At 41.6% G+C, this 26874-nt stretch overlaps 2 protein-coding genes across 2 annotated transcripts in view; one reads left to right on the top strand and one right to left on the bottom strand.

The window, feature by feature from the left end:
• Nucleotides 1–26874, top strand: part of XKR4 (XK related 4) — a 354573-nt gene that overhangs the window by 136384 nt on the left and 191315 nt on the right. The window lies entirely within an intron of this gene.
• LOC114600604 (DGAT1/2-independent enzyme synthesizing storage lipids-like) lies at nucleotides 151–19553 on the bottom strand. Its single transcript, XM_028736946.2, has 7 exons — nucleotides 19279–19553; nucleotides 17619–17949; nucleotides 10382–10546; nucleotides 8814–9007; nucleotides 7030–7090; nucleotides 4852–4991; nucleotides 151–3945 (listed from the first exon to the last, which is right to left on the bottom strand). Exons 2-7 carry the CDS (start codon nucleotides 17944–17946, stop codon nucleotides 3841–3843), a joined length of 993 nt encoding a protein of 330 aa, XP_028592779.2. The 5' UTR covers nucleotides 17947–17949; nucleotides 19279–19553; the 3' UTR covers nucleotides 151–3840.

Raw genomic sequence — 26874 nt, 5'->3', positions numbered from 1 at the left:
GGTATATTATTGGTGTTTCTGTCTACTCTAGTAGTGATATACATCTGTGCTTCTTTATCTGAAACTGGCTGAAAGTTCATTTTATTCAGTTATTTATTGTTATTTATTATTCAAGAAAACTATAAGCATTAAGAAAAACACACAGGATTTTTGTTCTAGTTGCCATTTCAACTTTATTCTGCAGTTTTTAAAAAAAACTTCACAGAATACCATACAAATATGCAGAAAACAGAATGTGGAAAAACTAACTGAGATATGTTAATTGACCGTAATAATTATACTGCATTTTGCTTTGATACTCAATTCAATACTTTTTAAAAACGAAGGAATGTACCAGTACCATTTTTTCAGGTTTGTAACACAAACAATTGCAGTTCAGCATAAGATTGCATTATTTTTAAAAACAACTTACTGTTATATTTGCCACCACCACCCAATCGTTCTCTCTCTTCTCTGTCTCTCACACACCAGAATTTAACAGGACCACTTTCATGCAAAACAGATTGTGAATTAGTGACTTCTAAACCAAGCCAGCAATGTGTTTAGGGAGTGGAAACCCCAATGCTCATACAAAATGTCCTTGCCTGAAGAGCTTTCTCAGTTCAGTGGATGGAGACAATCTACAGATGCATTCCTTTGCTCCTGTGTGTCAGCTTACTTTACTGAACTGAAGAGCACCATCTACCCATGTGTGCATTTGAGCACACATATCTTCATACAGTTATACATTCTGAGATAACATACAGGCTCTTTCCATCACTTTTGGCTACAACCTGCGCTGTTGTCAAGAAGCTGCTGCATGTGACAGCTTTTCTATACATATCAGAACTCCAGCAAGGAGTTGTGGGCAAGGACAAATAACGAGAATGTTTGCACTGCACTAGTATAACATCTGATCAAGTCAACAGAAACCACCTGAGCTGTTTTCCATATAGTATTAAAATTTATTACGCATCCTTCACCCTAAGGTCCCAGGACTGGCTACAGCAATTCAAACACAATGTCAAGATCAGTTTAAAACAACTTACAATCACAGAAAGAAAGAGGTTTCTAAAAATATCATTTGTCTTATCATTAAAGCTGCCACTGTTTTCTAATGCAAGAGAAAGTAAACCGGATTCGGATGTAATTGCATAATTATTCAGATATTAGTATTTTGCATTTGTTTATTTTGAAATGTTCAAATTTCTTTTACATGTCCAAATGACTGATTTAGTATGTTTATAGGCCATTTTTCTAATTAAAATATTTAAAACAGTTTTCTAAAGATAAAGAAACCCAAGAATCTAAAAAGTAACAGAAAGCCACATGAAAGGACATAAATATGACTTTTGATGGATAAATAAAATTGGTTAATGGGAAACTGTACCAACACCATTAAAAAAACAATCACTAAAAGCCTCAGAAGAGAAAGGTTTGGGTCCCTGGACTGAGGAAGCACACTTGAGCTTTGTATTAACTATCATCAGGTTTACATTTGTTGCAAGACTGTGACATGGGACCATTTTTAAAAAGCAAAATCATACCATATCCCATTTATTTAGGCATTTGAGAGAGAAATCAGTGCCCACAAATGTATTTTAACAAACCAATTTAATTTTCTGGCAGCTCAATTCTAACCTGAATCTAGCAATCTTCTGATAAGCGCAGATAAGTGCTCAAATGTTCACTGAACAGGAAGGCTTACCCTGACCAGAAGAAGTGCACATTGATATCCTGAAGAGTTTTGGGTGAGGCCCTATTTACACATATTAAAATCTGAAAAGTAATGTAAAGCTCAATTTCACATATTCCAAATCAATGCAGATTAGTATTCAAGTATACTGAAAAAGTCTATTTTACAGCATCTTCAGCTGGACTTTGCTCCTGACAATTTTTAAAGTAGTTTTACTTAAGCTAAACCTACAAAATAAAGATAAACTCTGCAAAATAACAAATAAGCTAAATATATAAATATTAATTTTAAGAAGTACAAATGAGCATGGCAAGTTATTCTGGAATGTTTAAAAGTAGCATATAAATTTAGGAAATAAGCTACCACTCAAGTAAAGGTAAAAGACCCCTGACCATTAGGTCCAGTTGTGACTGACTCTGGGGTTGCGGCGCTCATCCCGCTTTATTGGCCGAGGGAGCCGGCGTACAGCTTCCGGGTCATGTGGCCAGCATGACTAAATCCTGAAGGTGGGTATTTAAACAGAAGTCACATCACTGAAAGTTCAGTACAGTATAACTCATCAATTTATGGAGCACAAACCAGCTCTCTTCAGGTTAAATAAGCCACCAAATTTTACTTAAAAAAAACAACCTAATTAAAGCATTAAATATTACTAGTTTACTACAGACCAACTTGGAATACAATTCCAAGGATAAACATGCTGACCTATCATTTTGCATCCAGGGCCTCTGTATCCATTTTGGCAGAAAAATGCTTGTGTGGTCGTGGTTTCATGCAAGGTATTTATCAGGCTTTCACAGTATTGTCATATATTTCTGCCAGCAGTTGGTGCCAAAATGCAGACTCTCTACATAAGAGCGCCAGGTGGTTTTTCCAATCTGTTTCTGGTCTATTGTTATTTTACCTTTTTGGAAGTTTTACATTGCTGTTAATTATTTTGTTTGCTTGTTTTATTTTTTTTGTAAACAACTTCCAGCTGCGTGTTTTTAACCCGGAAGCAGTGCATAATTTTTTTTTGAAATAAATGTTAAGGCCCCTATGTGGAGCCAGTCTCCCAACAACTCTCAGTGGCTTCAACACTGCCATCACAAATGGAGCAGTATCTATACCCCCACCACTTAGCTTTCATAATATATGGGGAGAGATAACTGCGGCTGCTATGTGAATTAGCTAAGTTCCCATCTGGCACAGCACTGGTCCACACAATTTTCAGTGCATTCATATCCTTCTAAAGAGCTGAAACTCGACATGTTTTGGAATTTTTCTGATGCGTATGGCTATCCAACTACTGCTCTTTTGGGCTAAAGAACTGTGCAATTGCATACTATTAATCCTGCTTGCTTTCCTTATTATAGAGTGTCTATGGAAATTCTAAACCTTCAGCAACCACCAAAGATGGAAAAAAGAGAAAACCTTTGAAGGGACGTATTAGAGGGAATACTCTCCCTCTACAAAGAGGCAAAACTCAGCAATGCAAGTTCATGGAATTCCAAATAAACGCTTTTGCAGCCCAGCAAATTGTGATGGAATTTGCATTTCTAGGGATTTCAAATGCAAGTTAAATGTTCCTTACAAATGGTAAAATTATACCATCCACAGGGCCTTTTCTAAGCACCCTTACAGTGCAATCCTATGCGTGTATACTCAGAAGCCAGCCTCCATTGAGTTCAGTGAGATTTACTCCCAGGTACCCATGCATATTATTGCAGTTTTAGTTTGACAGCAATAGCATCATCTTCATTTCACAAATGTTAATAAATATAATTAAGGACTTTATCATGATTGGAGAATCTCTGTTACACCACATGCGACATGAAATGGACACAGCTATAATGTTCAAATACATCCTAATGTTATCATCAATTTAAATAAAATTTGTATGGAAATTCCACATATTTTCAACAAACCAAAAAAGCCATTTTATAGCTTATTCCAAGCTACAATTGTGCTTTTAAAAATATATCAGATTTTTGTGTTGGTACCTAAAGAGTAAGATTCCCAAGTTCCAGATTTAACAAGGATCTTTTGGGGAAATAACTTGTTTTTCTGTAAAACTGTACAATTGTAAAGAAAGTAAAATACAATAGCATTTTTCTCAAATATTACATCACATCATAAACATAATTTAAAAATATTTTACAACTATTTGTGAACCCAAAAAGACACTAGTCTTCTTTTTTCTGTGTTTCAAATCGTTCCATCAATGCTCTAAATACATTTCCTGGTATTTTCTGATGTTTGTCTATTAAATATTGTATTGCATTTTTTGCCTATAAGGTGAAAAAGAAAATAGCTCATTATTGTAACAGCATTCAGTGAGTCACAGATTAAAATTAAAACCAGCATTTAGCCCTTTTAGTAGCAATAATACCCAAAATACCAGCAGTTTAATTTCAAAATTACAAAACAAGTGTGAGATGCAAATGCAGAAAATGGAGTACGAAGTATTAGCAACTGTCAGGTGGGTTGAAGTTAGAATTCTGATGCTTTCTATCCAATGATTTATAGCATATAGTTAACAAAGCTAAATAGTTAACATGGTGTCCAGACCCAAAATATGCAACGAAACCCACAAGAAGTCTAATGTTTGTTCTCTAATAATATCCCATATGTGTGGCAAGGTAAACTTGGTCCTCTTCCTTAACCCAGCCTAATGCCAGACTGAATCATCCAGAAAAACCTGAAGCTGAGAAGTCACAATACACTCTAGCATCATGGCGAAGAATGGATAATAAGAGAAATTTCTGGCTGTGAGTCCAGAATATCAAGTTGGATATGTTTCAACAAATGTATTTTAAAGCTTGTAAGGTCTATCTTCAAAAGGAGATATTTGCAACTCTTCTCCCATCTCTCATTATTCCTTATTCTACTGTCCTTGCACTCTTTTGTTTCTTTAGTTCTTTGCATCTTTATCTCAGCAGGTCAAATTCACCTTTTCCCATTCCCATTCCCATTCTCAAATCACAACCTCCCAAAATGTTCTCCACTGATTTAGCATACCGCTGGGCAATCTTGGCAGTTCACCCCAAAATCAAAGAAATTAATCAGCTTCATCCCATGGCTCTTTGGGATGTTTCCATAACTGTATTCAGAACATATTCAGAATATTACACTACAATTATTTAGGATTAGGATAGTAACTTTGCTACTTCAGCATTATGAAAACAAAAACTTACATTTTCTGCCAGTTCTGCAGCAGTGACATTTGGGTCATATGGAATAGGATCTCCAATATATGTGCGTAGTTTGACAGGGAAGTTTCCATACAATGGGACTAGTGGCCAACGAGTCTTCTCATACACCCATCTAAGAAATTCTGGTTCATTAAAAAGAAGGCGGGGGGAGACATATTTAAGAGAATAGCAGGTAAAATAAAGTTCTGTTGCCCAAATCATGCAACTCTTTAAAGGTACAGTGGTGCCCCACAAGACGAATGCCTCGCAAGACAAAAAACTCGCTAGACGAAAGGGTTTTCCGTTTTTTTAGTCGTTTCGCAAGACGAATTTCCCTATGGGCTTGCTTCGCAAGACGAAACGTCTTGCGAGTTCTTGTGAGTTTGTTTCCTTTTTCTTAAAGCCGCTAGGCCGTTAATAGCCGCTAAGCCGCTAATAGCCGTGCTTCGCAAGACGAAAAAACCACAAGACGAAGAGACTCGCGGAACGGATTAATTTCGTCTTGCGAGGCACCACTGTATCTTGGAGGCAATGGCTTTCAAGTCATGTTTATACAGTAATGCCTCATAAATTACTGATGCAAGCTAAAAGCTACACAGTTCTGGAATATGTACAGGTATATCCAATCCTGAGCTAGTTGCACAGATTATGCATTCTAAGCCAGAAGTCATGAGAGAGAAGAAGTAATTGCTGAAATATCTCCAAGATGTAGGTTGTGTTTGCATGTAACGTTACCCCCACCACCAATCACAAGCTTTTGCTTCCATTTCCCACCAACCAGTAATATCTGAATCTGGACAAATTGTTGATATTAATTCTGGTTTAGGGAATCCTACTGCATTTCCTTAACTATAGTTAACACTAACCACAGTTCTTGGTTCAACATACTGAATAACTACAGTTACTTGAAAACAGAAGCAAAAACTTATGATCTCCTCTTCTGCATGACTGTGAGAAGAAAAAGAGAAGTGCAGGAATCCAAGACTATAGCTTAGTATAAAGTATGAATGAAGCCTTAAAATTGCAAGGTGGGAAGCTATTTTAAAAGATTAGGTCCTATATAACCTCTCTTCCCTAGTGTAGCATAGTAAAAGAAAGAGATTCCAAAAGTTGCTCTGGAGGAAAGAGTCATTGTTCTAGAAACATATTGCTGCTTTCTTAAATACCTGTGTTATAAGACAGGGAGCATGTCCTGTGATAAATACCAGTAGATTCTCTGCTTAGCCTTTCTTTAGGTCTTCATAGGACCATAGTCAATCAATGTGCTATTGTCATAAGAGGGACAGAACTTATATCTAAACAAGTGTGAGAACTGCAGCAAATTCCCCACCCCTTTTAGGAAGACCCTTAAATGAAATTTAGTCTGCCTTCTTTATCTTTGATTATACATGCAATTAGCTAATATTTTAAGATTTACTTAACAACTACAATAGTGACCCTCCATTAATTTTTTTAAAGAGCCTGGTTTGGGGGGTGGGGTGGGAAAAACCTCTTGTATAGTGCCTAGGAAAAAGAGAAGGCAGGAAGCAGGCACAGGGAAAGCAGAGCAGAAAGATGACTTATGAAGTATGGAAACTAAAGTATGGGATAAACAGATGCAGGGTGGCTGCCTAAAGGATGGTTGAAGGCTAGGCTGAGAAGCAGACATATGAGAGGACTGAGCATGAATAGGGTGGAGGCAGAGAACAATAGAAAGGAAAGCAACAAAAAGGATCAGGGGATAGAAAGGCAACAAAGCCTTCTGCTATATTTTGTAATGGTTGTGAATTACACTTTTTCTCTGTCTCTCTTTTTTACAAAATTGAATCAAAGGCATGGGGGGGGGGGAATGTAATAGGAGATTTAAGAAAAAATGGAACCAGTCTGGAACACCTTGCTACACAGAACAATATATATCTAGGTATTAAAGCTTTGCTAATAATTCCAAAAGGACAACTGACACTTGTGGATTTGTAGAGCTTGAGTTAGCATAAAGCAACCTCATCCCTCCAGATGTTTTGGATTACAAATACATATTCACTTCACAGCACTTAATGATTAAAGTGTCAATCACATTGTTCAAGAAAGAAAATCTTACCCCTATATGCACCAAAGATAGCAAGCCAAAGGTTCAACCAGGAGAGCAATAAATGTAACAACTGAAAGCATAATATAAAAACCCAAAAAACTGAAGTTGCTTACTTATTCCACCAAATGTTCGAACGCTTTCCCGAACATTTTGTGTGAAAAGGGGAATGATGGGCTGTAAAGATGAAGGACATGCGTTAGCAATTTCTGTCTCACACTCAAGGCGTTGCATCCTAAATAACAGAGTGCATTCCTCAGTGATTACTCACTAACGATTACTTTGTATCATTATAGGATTAATTAAATGAGTAGAAAGCCGAGAGAACCATGCTAAACCATTCATTAATTACATTTGTATCTTATGCTTGCTCCAAAGAGCTTAGTGCAATTTTCCCACTTACTCTTTTCACAGCTGTCCAGTGAAACAGATTACCCAATGAGATTCATATGGGAATGGGCATTTGAACCTGGGTCTCTATCACAAAATTGAGTTTTTAGCCACAGCATAATATGAATCCCCTATTATTACACCTATAAACTTAGAATGTGATTCTGTAGAGAAAGAATTTGTTTTGGAGTAAGAAAAACCCACAAGGTAAATCTGCATTTTCAAAGGAAAACCAAACCACTCTACTCACAACCAGAACAATAATCTATTTCACCCAAATGCTTGTGTTTCATAGCCGCATATTCTAACAGAAACAATTGGAATGCTAATAATTAAGGTATATAGGATCACAATCAATATCTTATCACTTCGCTCTATAGGACGCACCAGACCATAAGACGCACCTAGTTTTAGAGGGGGAGAACAAGAAAAAAATATATATCCCTCTCTGCGCAGTGCCCCTTCAGCGAAGCGGCAGGAGAAACGGAACCCCTTCCATTTCTCATCCCCCTTTGCTGAAGGGGCGCTGCGCAGAGAGGGAAAGCTGCGCAGCGCCTCTCCAGCGAAGTGAAGCCAGGAGAGCAAGAGGGATCGGTGCGCACCGATCCCTCTTGCTCTCCTGGCTTTGCGTTTGCTTTCGCTGAAGCCATGGACCCTGCATTTCCCCTTAATTTTTGGAGGGGGGAAAGTGTGTCTTATAGAGCAAAAAATACAGTAATTCTCAGCATTCTATGTGAGCTGTTCCTGTTAAAAAACATTATTATGTCCATAAGATCATTAATTTCATCCTGAATGCAATTTGAAAAAGCAGACTTTGCCTTCTATTTATTTAAAACAATTAAGGGCAAATGAAATTAATTCTCAGAATGAAAAGACTGATACAATTAAAGCCTTTTTTTGTACCAGAACAGCCCCCCTCCAAAAAAAGATGGATCAAGCCATCAGACTGTATGACAGTCAATCAGACGAAACATCTGAAAGCAACATAACCTATCAAGAAATCTTCAGTAATAGCCTTGCATATAACACATTCATTTATTCACATTAGTCTAGATGGCCATTCAAAAGATAAGACAGGAGGAACAATTCAGGACTTTATTTGATGTTCTGTAATTTCCAGGAAATTGATGGTTTTGTTGGCATACACTACAGTGTTACACAGAAGAACCAGAGCACTAACACAATACTTTACCATTTATACAACTACTTTGGAATATGTAAGATCTGATCAACTTGGATAAATGGAAACATTATTTGTATAGATTCTCAGTGTATGTGGTGGGCTTCCATACAAACATTTTTTGAAGAGCCATTAAGTGCATCCATTTTGTTTCAATTTCTGCTTGCTTGTCTCTGCTTCTTGTAGTTCTCTCTGGATGAAGAACATGAGCAAGCAAATCATCTGTCTTTACTTTGTTGATTTTACATATAGAAAGATTCCAACACTGATAGTGCTGGTTTGGTTAAGATGCCTGAAGTTATATTGCATTTATGCTCAGAAAACACTCACCACTTTTGCATCAATAGCCACTTGAGCAAATCCTTTACGATTTCCCCATAGTATGGGGTAGTATTCATTAGCAAACAGGGCTTCCCGAACTCCTCCTGGTGAAATGGCCAATGAGCGTCCGCTCTTTAATGCTTTTATACATTCCTCCTGTGATCCAGGCAAAGTACGAAACACATCAACTACGATTTTGAAACCTGCAAAGAGTTAAGAAACAAATAGCTCATGAGAGAAATCTGGAATAAACAGTAGGCAAAAAAGAAAAATGGAAAATTGAACAAAACCATGAAAGAATTGGATTTTATACCCCTAAATGCAGTCCAGCACCCACCTCTTGTTCACATCCTCCTGCATCAATATTGGGCTTAATCAAAACATTTACTTTCAAAACAAAAACTAGTGATAATTTTAAGCAACTACTGACTCATCATTTTTCTCTAGGACAAAGTTTGTTACCTAATTTCCACATATCAGGTGCATTTGGGCCAATTCAAGCTTAGTGCTGCAGGGCTTACATGGTACTAATACAGAAACAACAAACCATTACTATTATCACTCTAGAAAAGTTAGTGTTTTGAAGACACATTCTATTTCATAAAACTTGTGAATTGTTTTATAGACTATAAATTTAAAAGCTTCATGGAGTTTGGTGTGATCAGACAGAATTCTCGGTACAATTAATAATTTGGCAAGTGACCTTTCCATTTGGTCACATTAAATTTTATTTAGTTTAACAGTGTCTTTCTACACCACTCTCACCGAAGGGTAATGGCTTAGCACAGCAAGATATATTTCATGGCACATTTGGGAATTTTAGCAAAGGGTAAAGGAAACAACTATGGCAAATGCTAACCATTGTTAAGTGTTACATCTGTATGGAGCTGCAACTGTGAATAAGAAACACCTTATTTTCTAACCGTTCCTCAGGAATGGTTATTTAGTTTTTAATATAGGATATATTTTTAAAAGTCATGAAAGATACTGTTTCCATCTTCAAAGGGCTACAACTAGAAAAGGTACAGTCAATCCCTTTTCAGATCATTGTTACCGATTTTCACCACTGAAGACAGAACTCAGTCCAGTAAGCAAATCATAATAAAGTAAGTCAAATTTCAAATCTGCAATGCAGAAGCCACAATTTAAGAACATTCTCAGTGAGTGTGTTCATGTGTCATGGTAAGCTATGGATCCCAGGTCTGCGATCTGAAGTCACATGGAGCTACCACATTGCTACAGGTAAGCAGGGCCAAGGCCTGGTCAGAATCTCAATGCAGAACTGCCTGGGAATCATTTGTATACCATCTTGGGCTCCATGGTGGAAGAAAGGTAGGATATAAATGTGGGGGGGGGGGGGAGAGAAACAAAACTACATACAAACACAGCCAGTGTTCATTTCTGCATTTTGAGTTGTTCTAAAACTCTACAAACTGCATATTTGCTCACTGAATTTATGTATGAATGCACCTGTGTACACAAACAAATAAACCCTGTCCATAACACGTGTCTTCAGATGTCCAGTTAGTACTCTTAACTGATCTACAAGCATCATAATCACATTTCACAGTTTTTACCTGGTAATGAAAAGACGAAGTGATCAGCAACTACATGGATGAATTTTTTCTTCTTAGTAAGAAGAACAGAAACGAAATAGAAAAAGTCTATAGGTGTTGCTCCGTGATAAAAAATAAATAGGGCTGGTCCATCAGGTATTTTTTCTAGGCCGTGCACCTCATAACCTGTTAAGAAGAGAAGGGAAGGTTAACATTTGATATGAACTTTGCATTGCAAAAGCTTACTCAAAGAAGCACCAGAACTACAGTGGCAAATGACAGGCAAGCAAATGCCACATCACAACTGGACATTCAATATGAAGGATTGAGTACTTTCCTGGAAAGAAAGCCTCTTTTGAACTACTTTTTAATGCCCTCATAAATGACTGACTTGTCTGCCAGTTAGGTAACTGCTGACTTCTCTTTTGTTACTTTAGACAGAAGTTGAATTGCTCTTAAAAATGATATCTTGTATTAGACTAGCTTCTGTCAATGAAAAATAGTAAGAGCTTCTAATCTGGGTTATATGGTTACCTTGGGGCACAAAGGTAACCATCGGGGGTTCATCTCAGTTTCTCCACCAGCATATGCTAAATCTCATAATCTTGTTTAGTTACTCTTCAACATACTTGTGCACTCTTTGATAAATGCAGTCAGTATCAATAAAGTCCATCTCCAAAGAAAACATTCCTGTTCTGTAGAGGAATTATAGTGTCCTGCCAAAATTGCAATGGCTTTTGTCCTTTTCAGATCATTGCTGCTGTTCCATTATCAAATATTAAGAATCTCATTCCATCTCTGCCTTGCTCCTGAGAAACATTTTCTGCAAGTAGAGTGGGCAATTGAAAACATATCGGATCATTCCAATACAATTGGCTCCACCCCATGAAAGCACATATATGAAAATCTGTGGAGAAAATCCGCTTACAACATTACACTACCTTCAAAAGGAATTCTTCTGTTGATAAGGAATCTGTCCCATTTGACTCAAAAGATTTCACTGACTACTTCATGGGCACACCCTCTTCTTGAAAACACCTGCAAAGTGGGGGAATAACCACCTTTGTTGTTGCTGTTGCAAAGAGGACCTGGAGCTGTAGACGCTAATCTTTAAGAACCACCTGCTCACATTTAGAGTTTCCAAGTCCAAGAATTGGAGAGACAGTTCTGAATGGGGTTGCACTGTACCTGAAAAAAGGTACATGGTTTGGGAGCTCTCCAAGATTTCAAAGCTGTCACTGGAAGTACAAGTAGCCTCAGTGGGAATAGTTACTCCTCACCAGCTATAGCAATTCATGGACTTGGACAGCAGGTCTCAGCAATCCACGCTCCGATAACCTCATGACTTGTTACTGCAATGCACTCTATGTGGGGCTACTCTTAACTATAGTCTGGAAGATGCAGTTAGTGCAAAATGTGGTTGCCAGGCTCCTAAAAGGGGCAGCCGGATGGGATTCAAGTGATTCCAATCCTCAGAACTCTGCACTGGCTGACTGCATGCTACTGGGCCTATTTTAATGTGTTGGTACTGGTGTACAAAGCCCCAGATGACTTAGGATCAAAGTACTTAAATGAGTGCTCTCCCAATACCTACAGGCCTGTGTTCCAAGATCCAACTAGTGGCCTGGCTTATTGGTAGTGGTCTAAGGCAGTGGCCTTCTCAGTGGCAGCACCCTGAACATGGAACTCCCTCCCAAAGGAAATGTGGTTGTCCCCCACACTGTCACTATTCAGATACCAATTTTTTAAATGTTCACCTGGGGATTTGGGCCATAAACGGGCTATGGAATTTAGTAGTTCTGCTATTTCACTGCCTTTCCATGTTGATCATTTATAAGTTTTTAAATATAGTGTACAGGTCTGTGCTCCTTTAGAAAGAATGGAATAAAATCATTTCAGGTTAAGGCAAGGTAGGGTAAAATATTTAGAATTTTTTCTCTGCTTATTGTGCTATACTCAAAATTGTTTACCAAGTCACCTGAGGCAAGATCTGAAAAGGGGAACTTCCCAACCTTCAGTTCATTGTTTCATAATCTAATTATAATTATGTTTCATCAAATAGGTAGGTTGCAACAGGGGTGGAGTGTGCCATTTTACTCGCTTAAGGAGAAACAGGAAGTGCCATCCTGGAGCCTCCAGCAATGGTGCCAATTTGAAGAAAAAATCTCGCTGGAAATCAGTGTAAATGGCAGCGGTGGAGGCAGTGGGGCAGAAGGGGTGCCCATAAGGACACAGCCTTGGGGGCTTCTGCTGCCTGAGGCAGCAGTCTCACTCTGCTTAATGGCTGGACCAGCCCTGGGCTGCAAGACAGGTAAAGATAAATTCATGGGAACACCTGACTATTTAGCCAAATAGAAATGCTTAAGAATATCCAAGAACCGTCATCAACCTGAGTTTAAGGAAAGGGTTATTCCATGTCATTTCAATGAGGTCATGTCACCCTCCATCTCGGATGTTGATGAAATTTGAAACCCGCTTAAATTTTTCCCTCCATCTCAAACGGTTTTAATTTTATAGTACTTCGAAGTTTTGTTAAATCTGCATTGTCTGTCCCTTTTGAGACCCTCAGCACAAGATACCCTTGTGTACATTTCTTCTTCTTCTCCATAAACAAGGATCAGATTGAAATTTTACACAGAGCTCAATAAAATGATGACGATTTAAGAAAAAAATACACCAGCACTCAAAAGATTTTATAAATGCCTATTTTTTAAAAAATAAACACACTTGTAGCCTAGATTTTTGGGTGGAAAAACTAGGTTTAGAAAATCCATAGCTGTAATAACTTCAAATTCAAATATCCCAAAATTAAAACAAGTCTGCACTTTCAAAAAGAACCTATAATAACCAATATTATTTTAATTTTTAAGATATACAACTTTGTTTCATTAATTTTTTTCTATTACAGCTATGGATTGTAGGAAAGTTGTACGAAATGGCTACCCAGTAGCCATTTCCCCCCATGATGTCCAAAATACATAAAATTTTCATTACAAGCAATAAAATATCATAAATTTCATTCTTTGTCAAGAAAGAACATGTCTTTGCAATAATTTTCAACATCAAAAACTTGTGGTTACATCATGCCCACCCACTGTAAATTCGGGTTTTCTAAACCTAGTTTTTCACTTTTGGTTTGGCAATGTCATTTTATTCTGGGATCTGCCTTGGGTAGCTGTCTCAACCCCATTCCTTTCCAAGTTTTCCTGAAGAATCCTGGCCAAACCACTCTTCCATTACACTTTGCTAAAGGCTCTGCTTCATCCAGTGGGTATTGTACAACTACTTTACAACAGTTGGTCCTGTGCTGTATTAAAAACTAAGTATGCTTTTTAAATTTGGATAATGAATTGCCAGAGAAGCACAACCTGTTACCAAAGTTAGCTTCATATGAAATGACAGGCTTGCTTAAGCGCTTGAACTGGCTTGCTTAAGCACTTACACCTTATAGCGCCCAGAGAGAACAACCCTGTTATTGGGGGGGGGGGGCAAGGATACACTGCAACTTTTTGTTGCATGTCCTAATTGTTGTTCCTATTGACTTTCAGGTTCATGAACCTGTGCCACTAACACAGTATCAGTGGTCAGGTGAAAAGGGAGATGAATAAGGGTCTATAAAACTGATGCTATCTAGGTTGTATACAACTACAAAGATCTGAACTCAGGAATAAGGGAGACCATAGAGATACATAAATAAAAGAGGTGGTCATATTCGGCAAAATAATATTTCACATTGCTAAGCACCAGCATAAAACATGTAAGCATCTAGCACAACAAATATTTCCTAGCACTGCTCTTATGGTACACTGACAGTAAGTTGTGTTAAGGTATACTATTGTAGCCTGTGGCAGTGGTGACGAATCTATGAACTATGGACCAGATCAGACCCACAAGACAGCCTCACATGGCCCACCAAGGGCCTTTTCCCTTCTCCAGTCAAGTTAATAGAGAGATTGCTGTTGCCATTAAGTTGCACTGAGGATAAAGACAAAGGGTGCTGTCACCTGTAGATTTAATGAAGAGTTGCACAGGGGAAGAAAAAGAAAGGATCCCTGTATGTGCATGATTGTGGTGTGTGCCAGAGACAGAGATTCATTGGTGAACAAGTGCAGTGCAGTGCAGTGCAGTGCATGCAGGTCAACATGAATTTCTTTTTCTCTTCTCTGGCATCAAACCCTCAAGCAGGTTGGTCAAAACTGAATGCATTCCTTGGGTTTAAAGTGATTAGCTACCTTTGTCCTATGCCAGCCATTTACTGGGGACTATCAGGTTAAGAACAGAAGCAGACTGAATTTGTTACAGCATTTGCCTCATAATACACAACTTAATATTTGTATATATCAGTCCATTACAGGGACGCGGGTGGCGCTGTGGGTTAAACCACAGAGCCTAGGATTTGCCTATCAGGTCGGTGGTTCGAATCCCTGTGACAGGATGAGCTCCTGTTACTCGGCCCCTGCTCCTGCCCACCTAGCAGTTCAAAAGCACATCAAAGTGCAAGTAGATAAATAGGTACCGCTCCAGTGGGAAGGTAAACGGTGTTTCCGTGCGCTGCTCTGGTTCGCCAGAAGCGGCTTAGACATGCTGGCCACATGATCCGGAAGCTGTACGCCAGCTCCCTCAGCCAATAAAGCGAGGTGAGCACCGCAACCCCAGAGTCAGTCACAACTGGACCTAATGGTCAGGGGTCCCTTTACCTTTACTCAGTCCATTAATTATTTTCATTCTAATTCTTAAAAGTTGTAAAATACCTTTTCCCATAAAGAGGGCTTCTCCCCACTTCCCTAAATGAATGTGGATAATTGCTATAATTACACACTTGCTGAACTTGTTGGACTTTCCACAGCCATTCTTCCATCTTCCCCACTAGTTTTTCTGTACTCTTTCCTCTGGAAAGAGTGAAGCTTGGGATGGGGGAAGAGAATGACATATATTGGCAAAAGCATATATATGTGCCTTATTAGACCGATGGTTTAAGTCAGTGGTTCTCAAACGGTGTGGCTTGCCACACTGGTGTGGCAGGAGAGTATGTCAATTGTGGCAGGAAGATTCAAGGACAATCAAAGATTCCTGTGAATCAAGAGGCAACACATGTGGGTGGTTCTTGCAGTTTGCCACTCTAATCCTGAATAACCAACTTTTTAGAATTTGGGTCACAGCGTTTGTGGCTAAGAGGTTTTGCTGGCTTGAACAGAAATACAGAAGATTTCTATATCATGGCCTATGTCATGGACAGAAAAGCTCAGGCTCTTCAAATGTTAACTACAACCCCCATGATTCACACCCACAGCCCATGCTGGCTGGGGCTTAGAGAAGTTGCAAGTACAACCACAGCTGGAGGGCCACAGGTTCCTCTTTCCTGCCCTAATTGCATACTTTCCTTTATTTAACTATTTCCCTCCATATGACAGGTTAGGCTAGGCTAGGACATTGATGGACACTGTGGAGCAAAATCTACCAGCAGATTTCTGGGGAATTTAAGTAGATTGGCAAGGATTCCCAAATCCCCAATTGTTTAGCAATGACTCCCACACCCACATTACTGTATAGTGCTGAAATGAAGCAGAAAGTGATGCATCAATGTGTGGAGGGACTGAAGAGTTCAGTTTTGTTCTGATGCTCAAAGTCACTGGGTTCAGAATTTATTAATTCTAAGTACTTGTGTCTGTTTGCACCTGGCTCTGGTTAATAGATCTTCGGGTTTTAATAGAAAAAAATGTAAATCCCACAAGCCTGAAGTCTGTCCTCCCCTGAGCTATGGGATATTTGAAGGATTAATTAGGCTGCTTAGGTTTTGAACAGAAATAAGTGTGAAGCTATTCATTATCATTTGCAGGGGAAGGAGCAGAAATACTGACTGAGGTTGGAACCCCATTTGTCTAGGAGTAAAGCCCCACTGAATTGAATGGGACTTGAATGGGAATGAGTAGACATAGTATTGCAGGCTTGAAACAACGTAACTGGTTTTCCTGGTCATCATGTAGTTTTTCAAGCAAAGAGACTTCTGACTATACTTTGCCACCAATTCCATTAGTCAGACTCAGAGGCAATCTCATGCTATTCATTTTCTTCTAAAATATACTTGCTACAATTAGCATACATTATTCAAGCAAAAAGAATGGAAGAAGTCTAGCAACCATGCCTAGAAAGCCTTTAATTGTTTCATTATTGACTTTCAGGTATCTTTTAGAACCTTTTGTAAAAAATCCGATTTACTTATTTAAAAAAATTAACCTCACATCATTGGGCATATAAATTCAAAATATATTTAAATATTCACTCAGACTAAATCTGTCTTTCAAGGACAAACTACGTCACCTGAATACAGTTGCTAAATATTAGTGTCTGTACAGCACAGGAAAGTAACAGACAATAAGTATGACATACCAGACTGGGAAACGATAGTTAAGGTAGTCTGAAGCAGAAGAAAAGTAGACAGAGTTCATTACGTGAAGTTCCTGTTTTCTTTGAAAGTTCACAGGAACACCTTGATTTCTGGCAGCTGGGAAGAAGGAAGGAAACCACTGATGCATCCCCATTATTGTCTATTCTACAAGACTTCTCCCTAACAAGAAGCTTGTCTAAAAAGCCTTGTAGTCCAAGATTTATAGTGAACAAGCTAAAGAGTTTATTGTTATATTGTCTTGAGAATCTCATGTACCCTCTTAGACTGGTGCAGTTCTTGCTTAAAAGGAATGAATCACAACAGAATTCCACTTTCCTGTAGGAAAAGGCCTATGCATTCCTATGCACACACCATGCATTCCTCATCAAAGAGGTGTGTGCACAAACACACATCTGGGTAATAGATGGTGCAAAATCAAAATGATTTTGTTTTTTTGCTTCTTTTTACGATCTCCAGAAAGTCCACCTTGCACTCCAGTGAGGTTGGGAAATATATGGTGCAACTAGTTAGCAACGAACAACTCAGAAAGAGCTCCTTTAACATAAACCTTATTATCATTTGCCTCCCTCAAACATACGTGAATGTAAAATATAAAGCTACCTTCTACAGTGGAATAATTCCTCTTTAATCAAACAATTTTTTTTACAATGCATACACATTCTGAATATAGGAATGTGATTGATTAGGAAGTGGAATAAAAAATACTCTGAAACTGTAATAACAAAGTAGTTTATGCAGTGCTACTGAAAAAAATGCTTGGGAAAGTTCTTCTGAAAACAAGTATAGGATTTTGTATCCTTATACTTGAAGCCTATTTAGCTTATATCATCTACATAAGAAAAATGTACTTACCATTCCATATTCTTCCATGAACATACCACAAAGTTAACACTGCTAGTCTTGCACCATCCCAAAAATCATTTGAATAAACCTCTTTTAGGTGTGTCCGTAACTTGTAAATATGAAGAATAAAAATGCTGACATATACAAGAATGAGGATGAGTGCAGGAAGTAAAAATGCTACAAGCAATGGTGCAAAGAGCCATGTGAGGTAGACCAGGTAACTCAGATATTCGTCCAAGTGTTCGACTCCAGTCCATCCTTCCAGTATGTAAAGCAGGCAAGTCAAGTAAGACATGGGCATCTGCTCTGCACCACAGGATTCATTTCGGCCTATCATATTCTGTTTAAAAAGAAAACAAAACAAGTTTTTTAAAGTATATAAAGATCTGTATAGTATATTATAAAGAAGTGTTTGGAACTGTCAGTTTGAATTTCCAGACAATTTTCACTAAAGACCAGAATACTGTACTCTTAAGTTGAATACAGACTGCTGTCATTGCCAAGTAAACACAACAATCAAGTTTGGGAGTGAAGCAACGAGGGAACCTGTAATACTTGTCTACCCTCTGCTTCTTAAAGTCTATGAAGTGCAACGTATGGCAACAGATTCTTATCTCCCATGTAGCACTTTTACAATAGTAGAAAACAGGCTTTCAATGTTGTAAAATCCAAAGCCCATCTAAGATAGCTTTCTTTGTACAGGAGGGACTTTGTTCCAGACTTTATCTTGTGAACCTCCCTGAGATCTTTTGATGAAGGGAAGTATATATATATCTAATAAACAACAACAACAATTTATGTATGGCTTTCTTGGGTTCTCTTGCTGTGTCCCAGCATCATCCTCTGCAGTGACAAAGACAAGAGCAGCAAACTGAGTTCTATGATGGAAACCTGCTCCGTTTTAAAAAGGCTTCAGTGATCATCTTCATTCGTTTAATTCACATGGGTTTACTGGGATACATTGACTAGATCTGTGTACCTGACAGAGATGGGGCCACAAATGTCTTTTTGATGAAATAACCACCTGTTTTTCAAAAAGAGCTATTGGTGCTTGGGGGGGGGGGCACTCATCATGGTTCAAAGTCTTTCTTTCAGCAATAAAGAGCAAGCAGACAAGTGAATATCCCACAAAAAAGGCACTCCCACAAAACATTTAAAAACAAATGCTCAAGTGCACACACAACAGCAACTCAGTGCACAGGGAAACACTTCTGCAAATTGATGACCGATAGCTGAATTGATAAACAGTTACAAATCAGGAAAGACCAGCTCCAATCTTGTCTCTCCTATAAATTCTCTGGGTGGCTTCCAGCAAATGGGAGCCGCGCTTTCCCAGCTGCACACCTGCAATATCTACCTGACATGGTGTTGTAAGAATTGCAGAATCCCTGCAACATTCGTAAAGCACAGGAAATATTAACGGCGCCCGCGCCACAATGCAAGGACTCAAGTCAGAATCAGTGAGAGAGCGCCAAAACCGGTACGGAGATGGGAAGTCCTGAGAGAAGTTGGGGAGAAAAACAACAGAAAAGGCTGCCCATGTAAAGGGGGTGGAGGGGAAGGCGAGAAAGGAGCCAGGAATGGCTGCCCTCCCTCTGTCAACTCTCTTCCCCGCCCGAAGAGACACCTTGTTGCATCCTAACGAGGAGGAAGGGAAGACGGGCCTCACCTGTCTCGGAGAGGGAGGATGAGGCGGCGGCGGCGGCAGCTGCAGAGACGCTTCACTCGGCGACAAAGCTCGGCCTTTTCTTCCTCTCCTGCCGCCCCCAAAGGGGCGGTATGGCAAGCGGCCACTCCTGGCAGATAGAACTTCACCGCTATCCCATTGTCCCGAGCGAGGACGCACCAAATGAGGACAGCGTGCTCTTCGCTCAGCTTAGGGCCATTGCTCCACCCGGACCCATTGAGTAGGCGGACAGGTGCCTGAACAAGTCAGAGGAGGCGGCTTCCGGGAAATGCGCCATAGAGAAAAGAAAGGGCAGAGGGGCGCGTAACGGCGACTGGATAGAGGGTTTGCGGCTGCGCGTCGGAAGCCTTTAAAAAAAACAAACGCCAATCTCCCGTCTTGCCCAGAGGGAAGGGAGGACGTCGTATGGCTGCTTCCAAACAAGAAAGGCAGCTGCAGAGGCTGTTGTAGCTCACATCTTATTTAGTACTAATCTAAAAAGGGAAAAGGGAAATCTAAAACAACGCTGCCAAGGCAAATGCATAAATCCCCTTATTATCATTATTGTTAACAATGTAATTTGTTGCCCGCCGTTCACCCTGAAGTAATAATAATAATAATAATAATAATAATAATAATAATAATATCTTTATTGTCATTGCCCCCTCTCGGGGACAACGAAATTACTTGACTGCTCCATAAAAACACTAATTAAAACAATACAGTATAGCAGTGTTTCCCAACCGGTGTTCCGCGGCACACTGGTGTGCCGTGAGACCTTGCCTGGTGTGCCGTGGAAGGGAGGCGGGAGAGGCGGGGCGGCGGCGGCATCTCCTGCTGGATGCAAATCCAAACATGGCGGGCGCCTCCCTCGCTCCTTTGTAGGCGGACCATCGAGAGAGAAAGAAAAGGAGGCGAAAGAGCGAGAGAAGGCGCCTGCGCGGAAAGAGGAGCGAGCAGTGTGCCTGCGCGCCGCGGCGCCCGAGATCGCTTCTCCCCACCGCCCCTTGCTTCAAAAGAGGTCCGGGGACAGCGGGAAGCGCTTCGCGCTGCCCCGGGACCTCTTTTGAAGCAAGGCTTTGCGGGGAGAAGCGATCTCCCCGCAGCCCCTTGCTTCAAAAGAGGTCCGGGGGCAGCGGGAAGCGCAGTGCTTCTTCCCCGCTGCCCCCGGACCTCTTTTGAAGCAAGGGGCTGCAGGGAGATCGCTTCTCCCGGTGCTCCGAAGCGGGGCGGGGGGGCGGGAACACCTGCCCCAGCCGCCCCGCTTCGGAACGCTGCTCCGAAGCGGGGCGGGGGGGCGGGAACACCTGCCCCAGCTGCCCCGCTTCGGAACGCTGCTCCGAAGCGGGGCGGGGGGCGGGAACACCTGCCCCAGCCGCCCCGCTTCGGAACGCTGCTCCGAAGCGGGGCAGTGGGGCGGGAACCTCGCACCCCGCCGCCGGGCATCAGAACGATGTCCCGATGCCGGGCAGTGGGGCGGGAACCTCTCCCCCCGCCGCCGGGCATCGGAACGAGGTCCTGGACCTCTTCTGGAGGCAGGCGGGGGCAAAAGTCTTTGCTCCCCCCGCCTGCCTTCCCGGGACAGCGGAGACTTCTCCGCTGCCCCGGGCGATCTTAAAATGCTGGGGGGCGGGAGCGAAGCGTTCGCTGCCGACCCCCAGCATTTTAAAATCTCCTCGGGGCAGCGGAGACTTCTCTCCCGCCCGCCAGCATTTTAAAATCGCCCCGGGACAGCAGGGGCTTTTAAAATGCTGGCAGTCGGCAGCAAAGCCCTCCTGTCCCCGGAGCTTGCGGGGCGGGAGGTGGGAAGAAGGGCTTTTCTTCCCACCGCCAGCCTTCAGAACAGCCTTCTGAAGGCTGGCAGTGGGAAGAAAAGCCCTTGCCCCCCCCCCCCAGCCTTCAGAAGAGGTCGGGGGACAGACTGTCCCCGGACCTGGTCTGAAGGCGGTTTCCCTAGGAACGCATTAATTGATTTTCAATGCATTCCTATGGGAAACCGTGCATCGCAAGACGAAAAACTCGCAAGACGAAGAGACTTGCGGAACGAATTAATTTCGTCTTGCGAGGCACCACTGTACTTTTTATAAAGTCAATATAGGCACAGAGTTAAATTTTTTAACATTTTCTAATGGTGGTGTGCCTCGAGATTTTTTTCATGAAAGAAGTGTGCCTTTGCCCAAAAAAGGTTGGGAAACACTGCAGTATAGTACAGCAAGGAAGATTAGATGATTTTCAAAGTCCAGGCTTCCCATTCAGGGCCGAGATCGCTCTGGAGAAGAAGCTGTTCTTAAGACGGCTCGTTTTTGTCTTCATCGTCCTGTATCTCCATCCCGACGGCAGAAGCTCGAAGAGACAGTGACCAGGATGCGATGGATCTTTAAAGTTCCAGGGCACTTTAAAAATGCAAAGCACGGAAAACAATTTAAAACCACAATTCCAAAAAAGGATGGTTCCTAAAAATATTTGCTTAAAATTCTTAAAAAGTAAGGAACCTGAACATCTGAGAAGGGTTTGGATCTGACCGCAGCACACCCATGGAACGCATTGTCTTGGCCTCTACTGCCACCAAGAGATCAATGCCTGCAGATGTAATATCCTTGCTCTCAACTGTCAGAGGGACACTTTTACCCATTCCAGCCCCCTTTAGATGGCATTCAGCAGGGGTTGGAATTAATTTGTCGCTCTCAAATATTTATTTTCTGATTTATCAGTATTGTAAATTGCTTAGTGTCTGGACAAAGTTGAAGAGTGGATTGTAGCAAACCAAATGAAATTGAATTCAGGTAAGACTATGGTGCTGTGGTCTAAACCACTGAGCCTCTTGGGCTTGCTGATCGGAAGGTCAGCAGTTCGAATCCCCGCTACGGGGTGAGCTCCTGTAGCTCGGTCCCAGCTCCTGCCAACCTAGCAGTTCGAAAGCACGCCAAAAAGTGCAAGTAGATAAATGGGTACTGCTCTGGTGGGAAGGTAAACGGCATTTCCATGCACTGCTCTGGTTTTGGTGATCCGTTGCACCAGAAGTGGCTTAATCATGCTGGCCACATGACCCAGAAAAATTGTCTGCAGACAAATGTCGGCTCCCTCTGCTTGTAAAGCAAGATGAGTGCCACAACCCCAGAGTCGTCTGTGACTGGACTTAACTGTCAGGGGTACTTTACCTTTACCTTTTAAGACTATTGTTGGCACCAGTCTGTCTCGAGAGACAGGGAAAGAGTGTGTCTTCAGGGGTAAAGTCAAACTGTTGGAGATATATAGTACCTGCTGTGGCTGTAGGAGAGATATGTTTTATTGCAGCTGGGGAAGATGAAGGTGTCTTGCTTTGCTGTTACAGATGCACCATAGCATTTATTCTATCTGCGTTCCTCTCAGTAGTAATTTCTCCTCTGGTCACAGCTGTGAATACATGACTTGGCTGTCTCCTTCTCTCCAGGCACTGCAGTCATCTGCAAGGGTTTCCTACACAGGGGGGTTAATGTTGCCAGCCTTCATGTTATGTTTGTAGACATATTTATACCTGAATTCATCTGGCTGAGTTTCCCCAGCCACTCTGGGTGGCTCCCAACCAAGTGTTAAAAACAGTACAGCGTTAAATATTAAAAACTTCCCTGAACAGGGCTGCCTTCAGATGTCTTTTAAAGATAGGATAGCTGCTTATTTACTTCACATCTGAAGGGAGGGTGTTCCACAGGGCGGGCGCCACTATCGAGAAGGCCCTCTGTCTGGTTCCTTGTAACCTCACTTCTTGCAATTAGGGAACCGCCAGAAGGCCCTTGGCGCTGGATCTCAGTGTCCGGGCTGAACTATGGGGGTGGAGACGCTCCTTCAGGTATACAGGACCGAGGCCGTTTAGGGCTTTAAAGGTCAGCACCAACACTTTGAATTGTGCTCGGAAACGTACTGGGAGCCAATGCAGATCTCTCAGAACCGGTGTTATGTGGTCCCGGCGGCCACTCCCAGTCACCAGTCTGACTGCCGCATTCTGGATTAATTGCAGTTTCCGGGTCACCTCCAAAGGTAGCCCCACGTAGAGCGCGTTGCAGTAGTCCAAGCGGGAGATAACTAGAGCATGCACCACTCTGGCGAGACAGTCCGCGGGCAGGTAGGGTCTTAGGGTGGAGCTGGTAGACTGCTGCCCTGGACACAGAATTAACCTGCGCCTCCATGCACAGCTGTGAGTCCAAAATGACTCCCAGGCTGTGCACCTGGTCCTTCAGGGGCACAGTTACCCCATTCAGGACCAGGGAATCCCCCACACCCGCCCGCCCCCTGTCCCCCCAAAACAGTACTTCTTTCTTGTCAGGATTCAACCTCAATCTGTTAGTCGCCATCCATCCTCCGACTGCCTCCAGGCAGTCACACAGGACCTTCACCGCCTTCACTGGTTCTGATTTAAAGGAGAGGTAGAGCTGGGTGTCATCTGCATACTGATGAACACCCAGCCCAAACCCCCTGATGATCTCTCCCAGCGGCTTCATATAGATATTAAAAAGCATGGGGGAGAGGACAGAACCCTGAGGCACCCCACAAGTGAGAGCCCAGGGGTCTGAACACTCATCCCATTGTACATTGTTAGATGCAACAATCATACATGCATGCATTTTGCACTGTGTACTCACAGCAAGGCTTGTGCACATTACGCATTTTGCAAACTACTTCTTATATAGACTGTTTTCCATGTAGCAAGTTTGCCACACAGTGGTCCTCACACGTCTGTTTCTTCACTGGCCTTCTGGAAACAAAGCTGTACTTAGAACTCCACCTTGTGGTGATTTATCTGCTCCATCTAATGAAAAGATAGAGGGTGGAATTCAATACAGTACTGTGCTCTTTCAGGCATTCTATCTGTGCAATAGAATTATCCCTCCTCTCTTCTCCCTGAAATTAACAGAAAGGCAGTGGTGGTGGTGTTAGGAATACCCCCAGAACATTAGATGAAGCAGATGAACAGAGTTCTATGTATAGCTTTTTGCAGGACATCTGTCACTTAGGGCCACTGATTCTGTGCCTACATGGAGATAACTGCAACATAGGAAAAGAGGTAAATTGAAGTCAGTTTGTATGACTAGGGCTGGATTTAGGTTTGATGAGGCCCTAAGCTACTGAAGGTAATGGGGCCCTTTATATGTCCAGCTGTCCATTGTCAACAACAAATTGTCACTGTTTATTGTGTTGAATGTATGCTATATGGTAATTTATGGACCTAACAGATATCTAAAGCCATTTGCACATAACAAAATATGTATTTTATCAAAGTAATTGTTGAACTGAAATACAATTAAGAAGAAGCATATTAATAGTGAAATACAATTAAGAAGAAGTATATTAATAGTGAAATAATTATTAAGCTCTAACTGTATGTAGGTTTTATTTTATTTGTTTTTTATCTTATATTTTGGAAATGTACATCCAAGGTTTTTTTCCCTTCAAATTTTTTGGGGGCCCCCAAGAGAGTGGGGCCCTAAGCTATAGCTTGTTTAGCTTATACGTAAATCTGGCACTGGGTATGATGTATGAAGTCAGTGTGTTTATTTTGCATAGGTGTATTTGGACAATCATGAACATCCTGGATTGTTATTAGAACAAACAAGTTGGGGCCATGCTGAATCACGATCTCCCATAGGAGGAGAATTAAGGATTAGGAAATGCTTGTTCCTCAAGTACAGTATTGTTACATTCTGGGTCTAGATCAGTGGCATACCATGGGGATCTCAGATTCAAGCGGCGCCTTGTGCAAAGCCAAAATCCACCTCCCCGTGCCTCTTACTTCCCAGTTACTGTACTTCATAGCTGTGGTGCCCACTGTGGTGCCCTTGAGGCTTCATGAACCAGTTGTGTTCCCCTAAATCTGCCTCTGGCTAGATGTTCAGCTTTGAACTGCTACAGTTCAGTGCAGTGGTTCCCAACTAGCTAATTACTGAGGACCTCCTATTTTTCAAAAGCCAAGCCACGGACCCCCTACTTTTGAAAATTTTGATAACTCTATAGTAGTTACCTGTGCAAAGCAATTTTTTGAAGAAAATGTGGGGTGGCCCCTAATAAGCAAAGGATTTTAGGTATACTAAAAAGCAGACCATAAAATTTGTGATATTACCACAAAATGCCTATCCCCAGACAGTAGCAGATAGGTAGCCGTGTTGGTCTGCCATAGTCAAAACAAAAAAAAATTCCTTCCAGTAGCACCTTAAAGACCAACTAAGTTAGTTCTTGGTATGAGCTTTCGTGTGCATGCACACTTCGTGTATCTGAAGAAGTGTGCATGCACACGAAAGCTCATACCAAGAACTAACTTAGTTGGTCTTTAAGGTGCTACTGGAAGGAATTTTTTTTGCCCAGACAGTAGGAAAAACTTGTCTCCATTGCTCCACTACAACTGAATAAACAAACAAACAATTGTGTCCCTAACTTGCCAGTGTTCTATATGCAGAAGGCTATTTATATGAGTATTCAAACATGCTATTTCCTACTTAATCTGAGATGATACATTTTAGCAAAACTTTGTAGCATGTGGTTCTGCTGGCTGAGGGATCTTGCACCTTCAAGACATAGGTGAAGGCCTGGTCAGGGCTTGAAAAAGTATTGGTGAAGATTGTGTAGAAAACAGCTGGAATTTTGTAATGTTGGTGGTAGTAGTAGTAGTAACAACAGCAACTTATTTAATCCTTCTGTGCCCAGGTTTCATCACTGTCTTAAAGAGATTACAGTGGTGCCCCGCAAGACGAATGTCTCGCAAGACGAAAAACCCGCTAGACGAAAGGGTTTTCCGTTTTTGAGTTGCTTCGCAAGACGAATTTCCCTATGGGCTTGCTTCGCAAGACGAAAACGTCTTGCAAGTCTTGCAATTTTTTTCGCTTTCCCCCCCTTTCTCTAAGCCGCTAAGGCGCTAATAGCCTTTTAGCCGCTAAGCCTTTAATAGCTGCTAAACCGCTAATAGCGCTAAGCCGCTAATAGGGTTGCTTCGCAAGACGGAAAAACCGCTAGACGAAGAGACTCACGGAATGGATTATTTTCGTCTTGTGAGGCACCACTGTAATTAGTCAAATACAGTACTTATTTGGAGTGAGGTTTTTATCATTGTTGATTACCCGATAAGAACCAACTTTTGAATTTATTAGGATTCTGCCGTATATCTGTTTCCTCCCACCCCAAAATGTATCTACATAGCTTTCCACAGAAAACAAGAAAAAACATCCACACAGGCTGCCTTTTGCATGACATAGGCCTGAGCAATGTATTGATGCATTGCCCAGGACCGGCATGGGAGCAGACCATGATCGCGGCTTTACTCGGCAATATATCATGTGTGAAACCTCCAACGTACTTGACTCCCTCCAGTGGCACTGGTACCAGAGGGACTAAGGAGCAGCGGCAGTTTCACCAGTGATATACCGCTGCGTGAAGCTGCCACCACACTCTGCCCCCATACTACTGCAGAGTGAGAAACAAGCTGCATCGGCGAGGCACTGATACAGCTTGTTTCTCCCTCCACTTCTTTAAACTGCTCAGCTGAGGAGAACACAGCTGCCCGTGCCTTAAACTAGCAGTTTTAGTGAACCCCCCACCCTGCCAATGGTTTGCACTAGTCCGCAGGGTGGGGGCTCT

This window comes from Podarcis muralis, chromosome 8 (genome assembly GCF_964188315.1).
Source record: "Podarcis muralis chromosome 8, rPodMur119.hap1.1, whole genome shotgun sequence".
Lineage (NCBI taxonomy): Eukaryota > Metazoa > Chordata > Lepidosauria > Squamata > Lacertidae > Podarcis > Podarcis muralis.
This window is presented reverse-complemented; position numbering and strand designations above follow the sequence as displayed.

What these genes read in the sequence shown, in the direction of transcription:
- LOC114600604 (XM_028736946.2), bottom strand. Translation starts at nt 17,946, where the DNA reads ATGATAGGCCGAAATGAATCCTGTGGTGCAGAGCAGATGCCCATGTCT. An exon ending in TCATGGAAGAATATGGAATG is followed by an intron (nt 10,547 to 17,618) that starts GTAAGTACATTT and finishes TCTTCTTAACAG; the next exon opens with GTTATGAGGTGCACGGCCTA. An exon ending in CTGCAGAACTGGCAGAAAAT is followed by an intron (nt 3,946 to 4,851) that starts GTAAGTTTTTGT and finishes TTCACCTTATAG; the next exon opens with GCAAAAAATGCAATACAATA.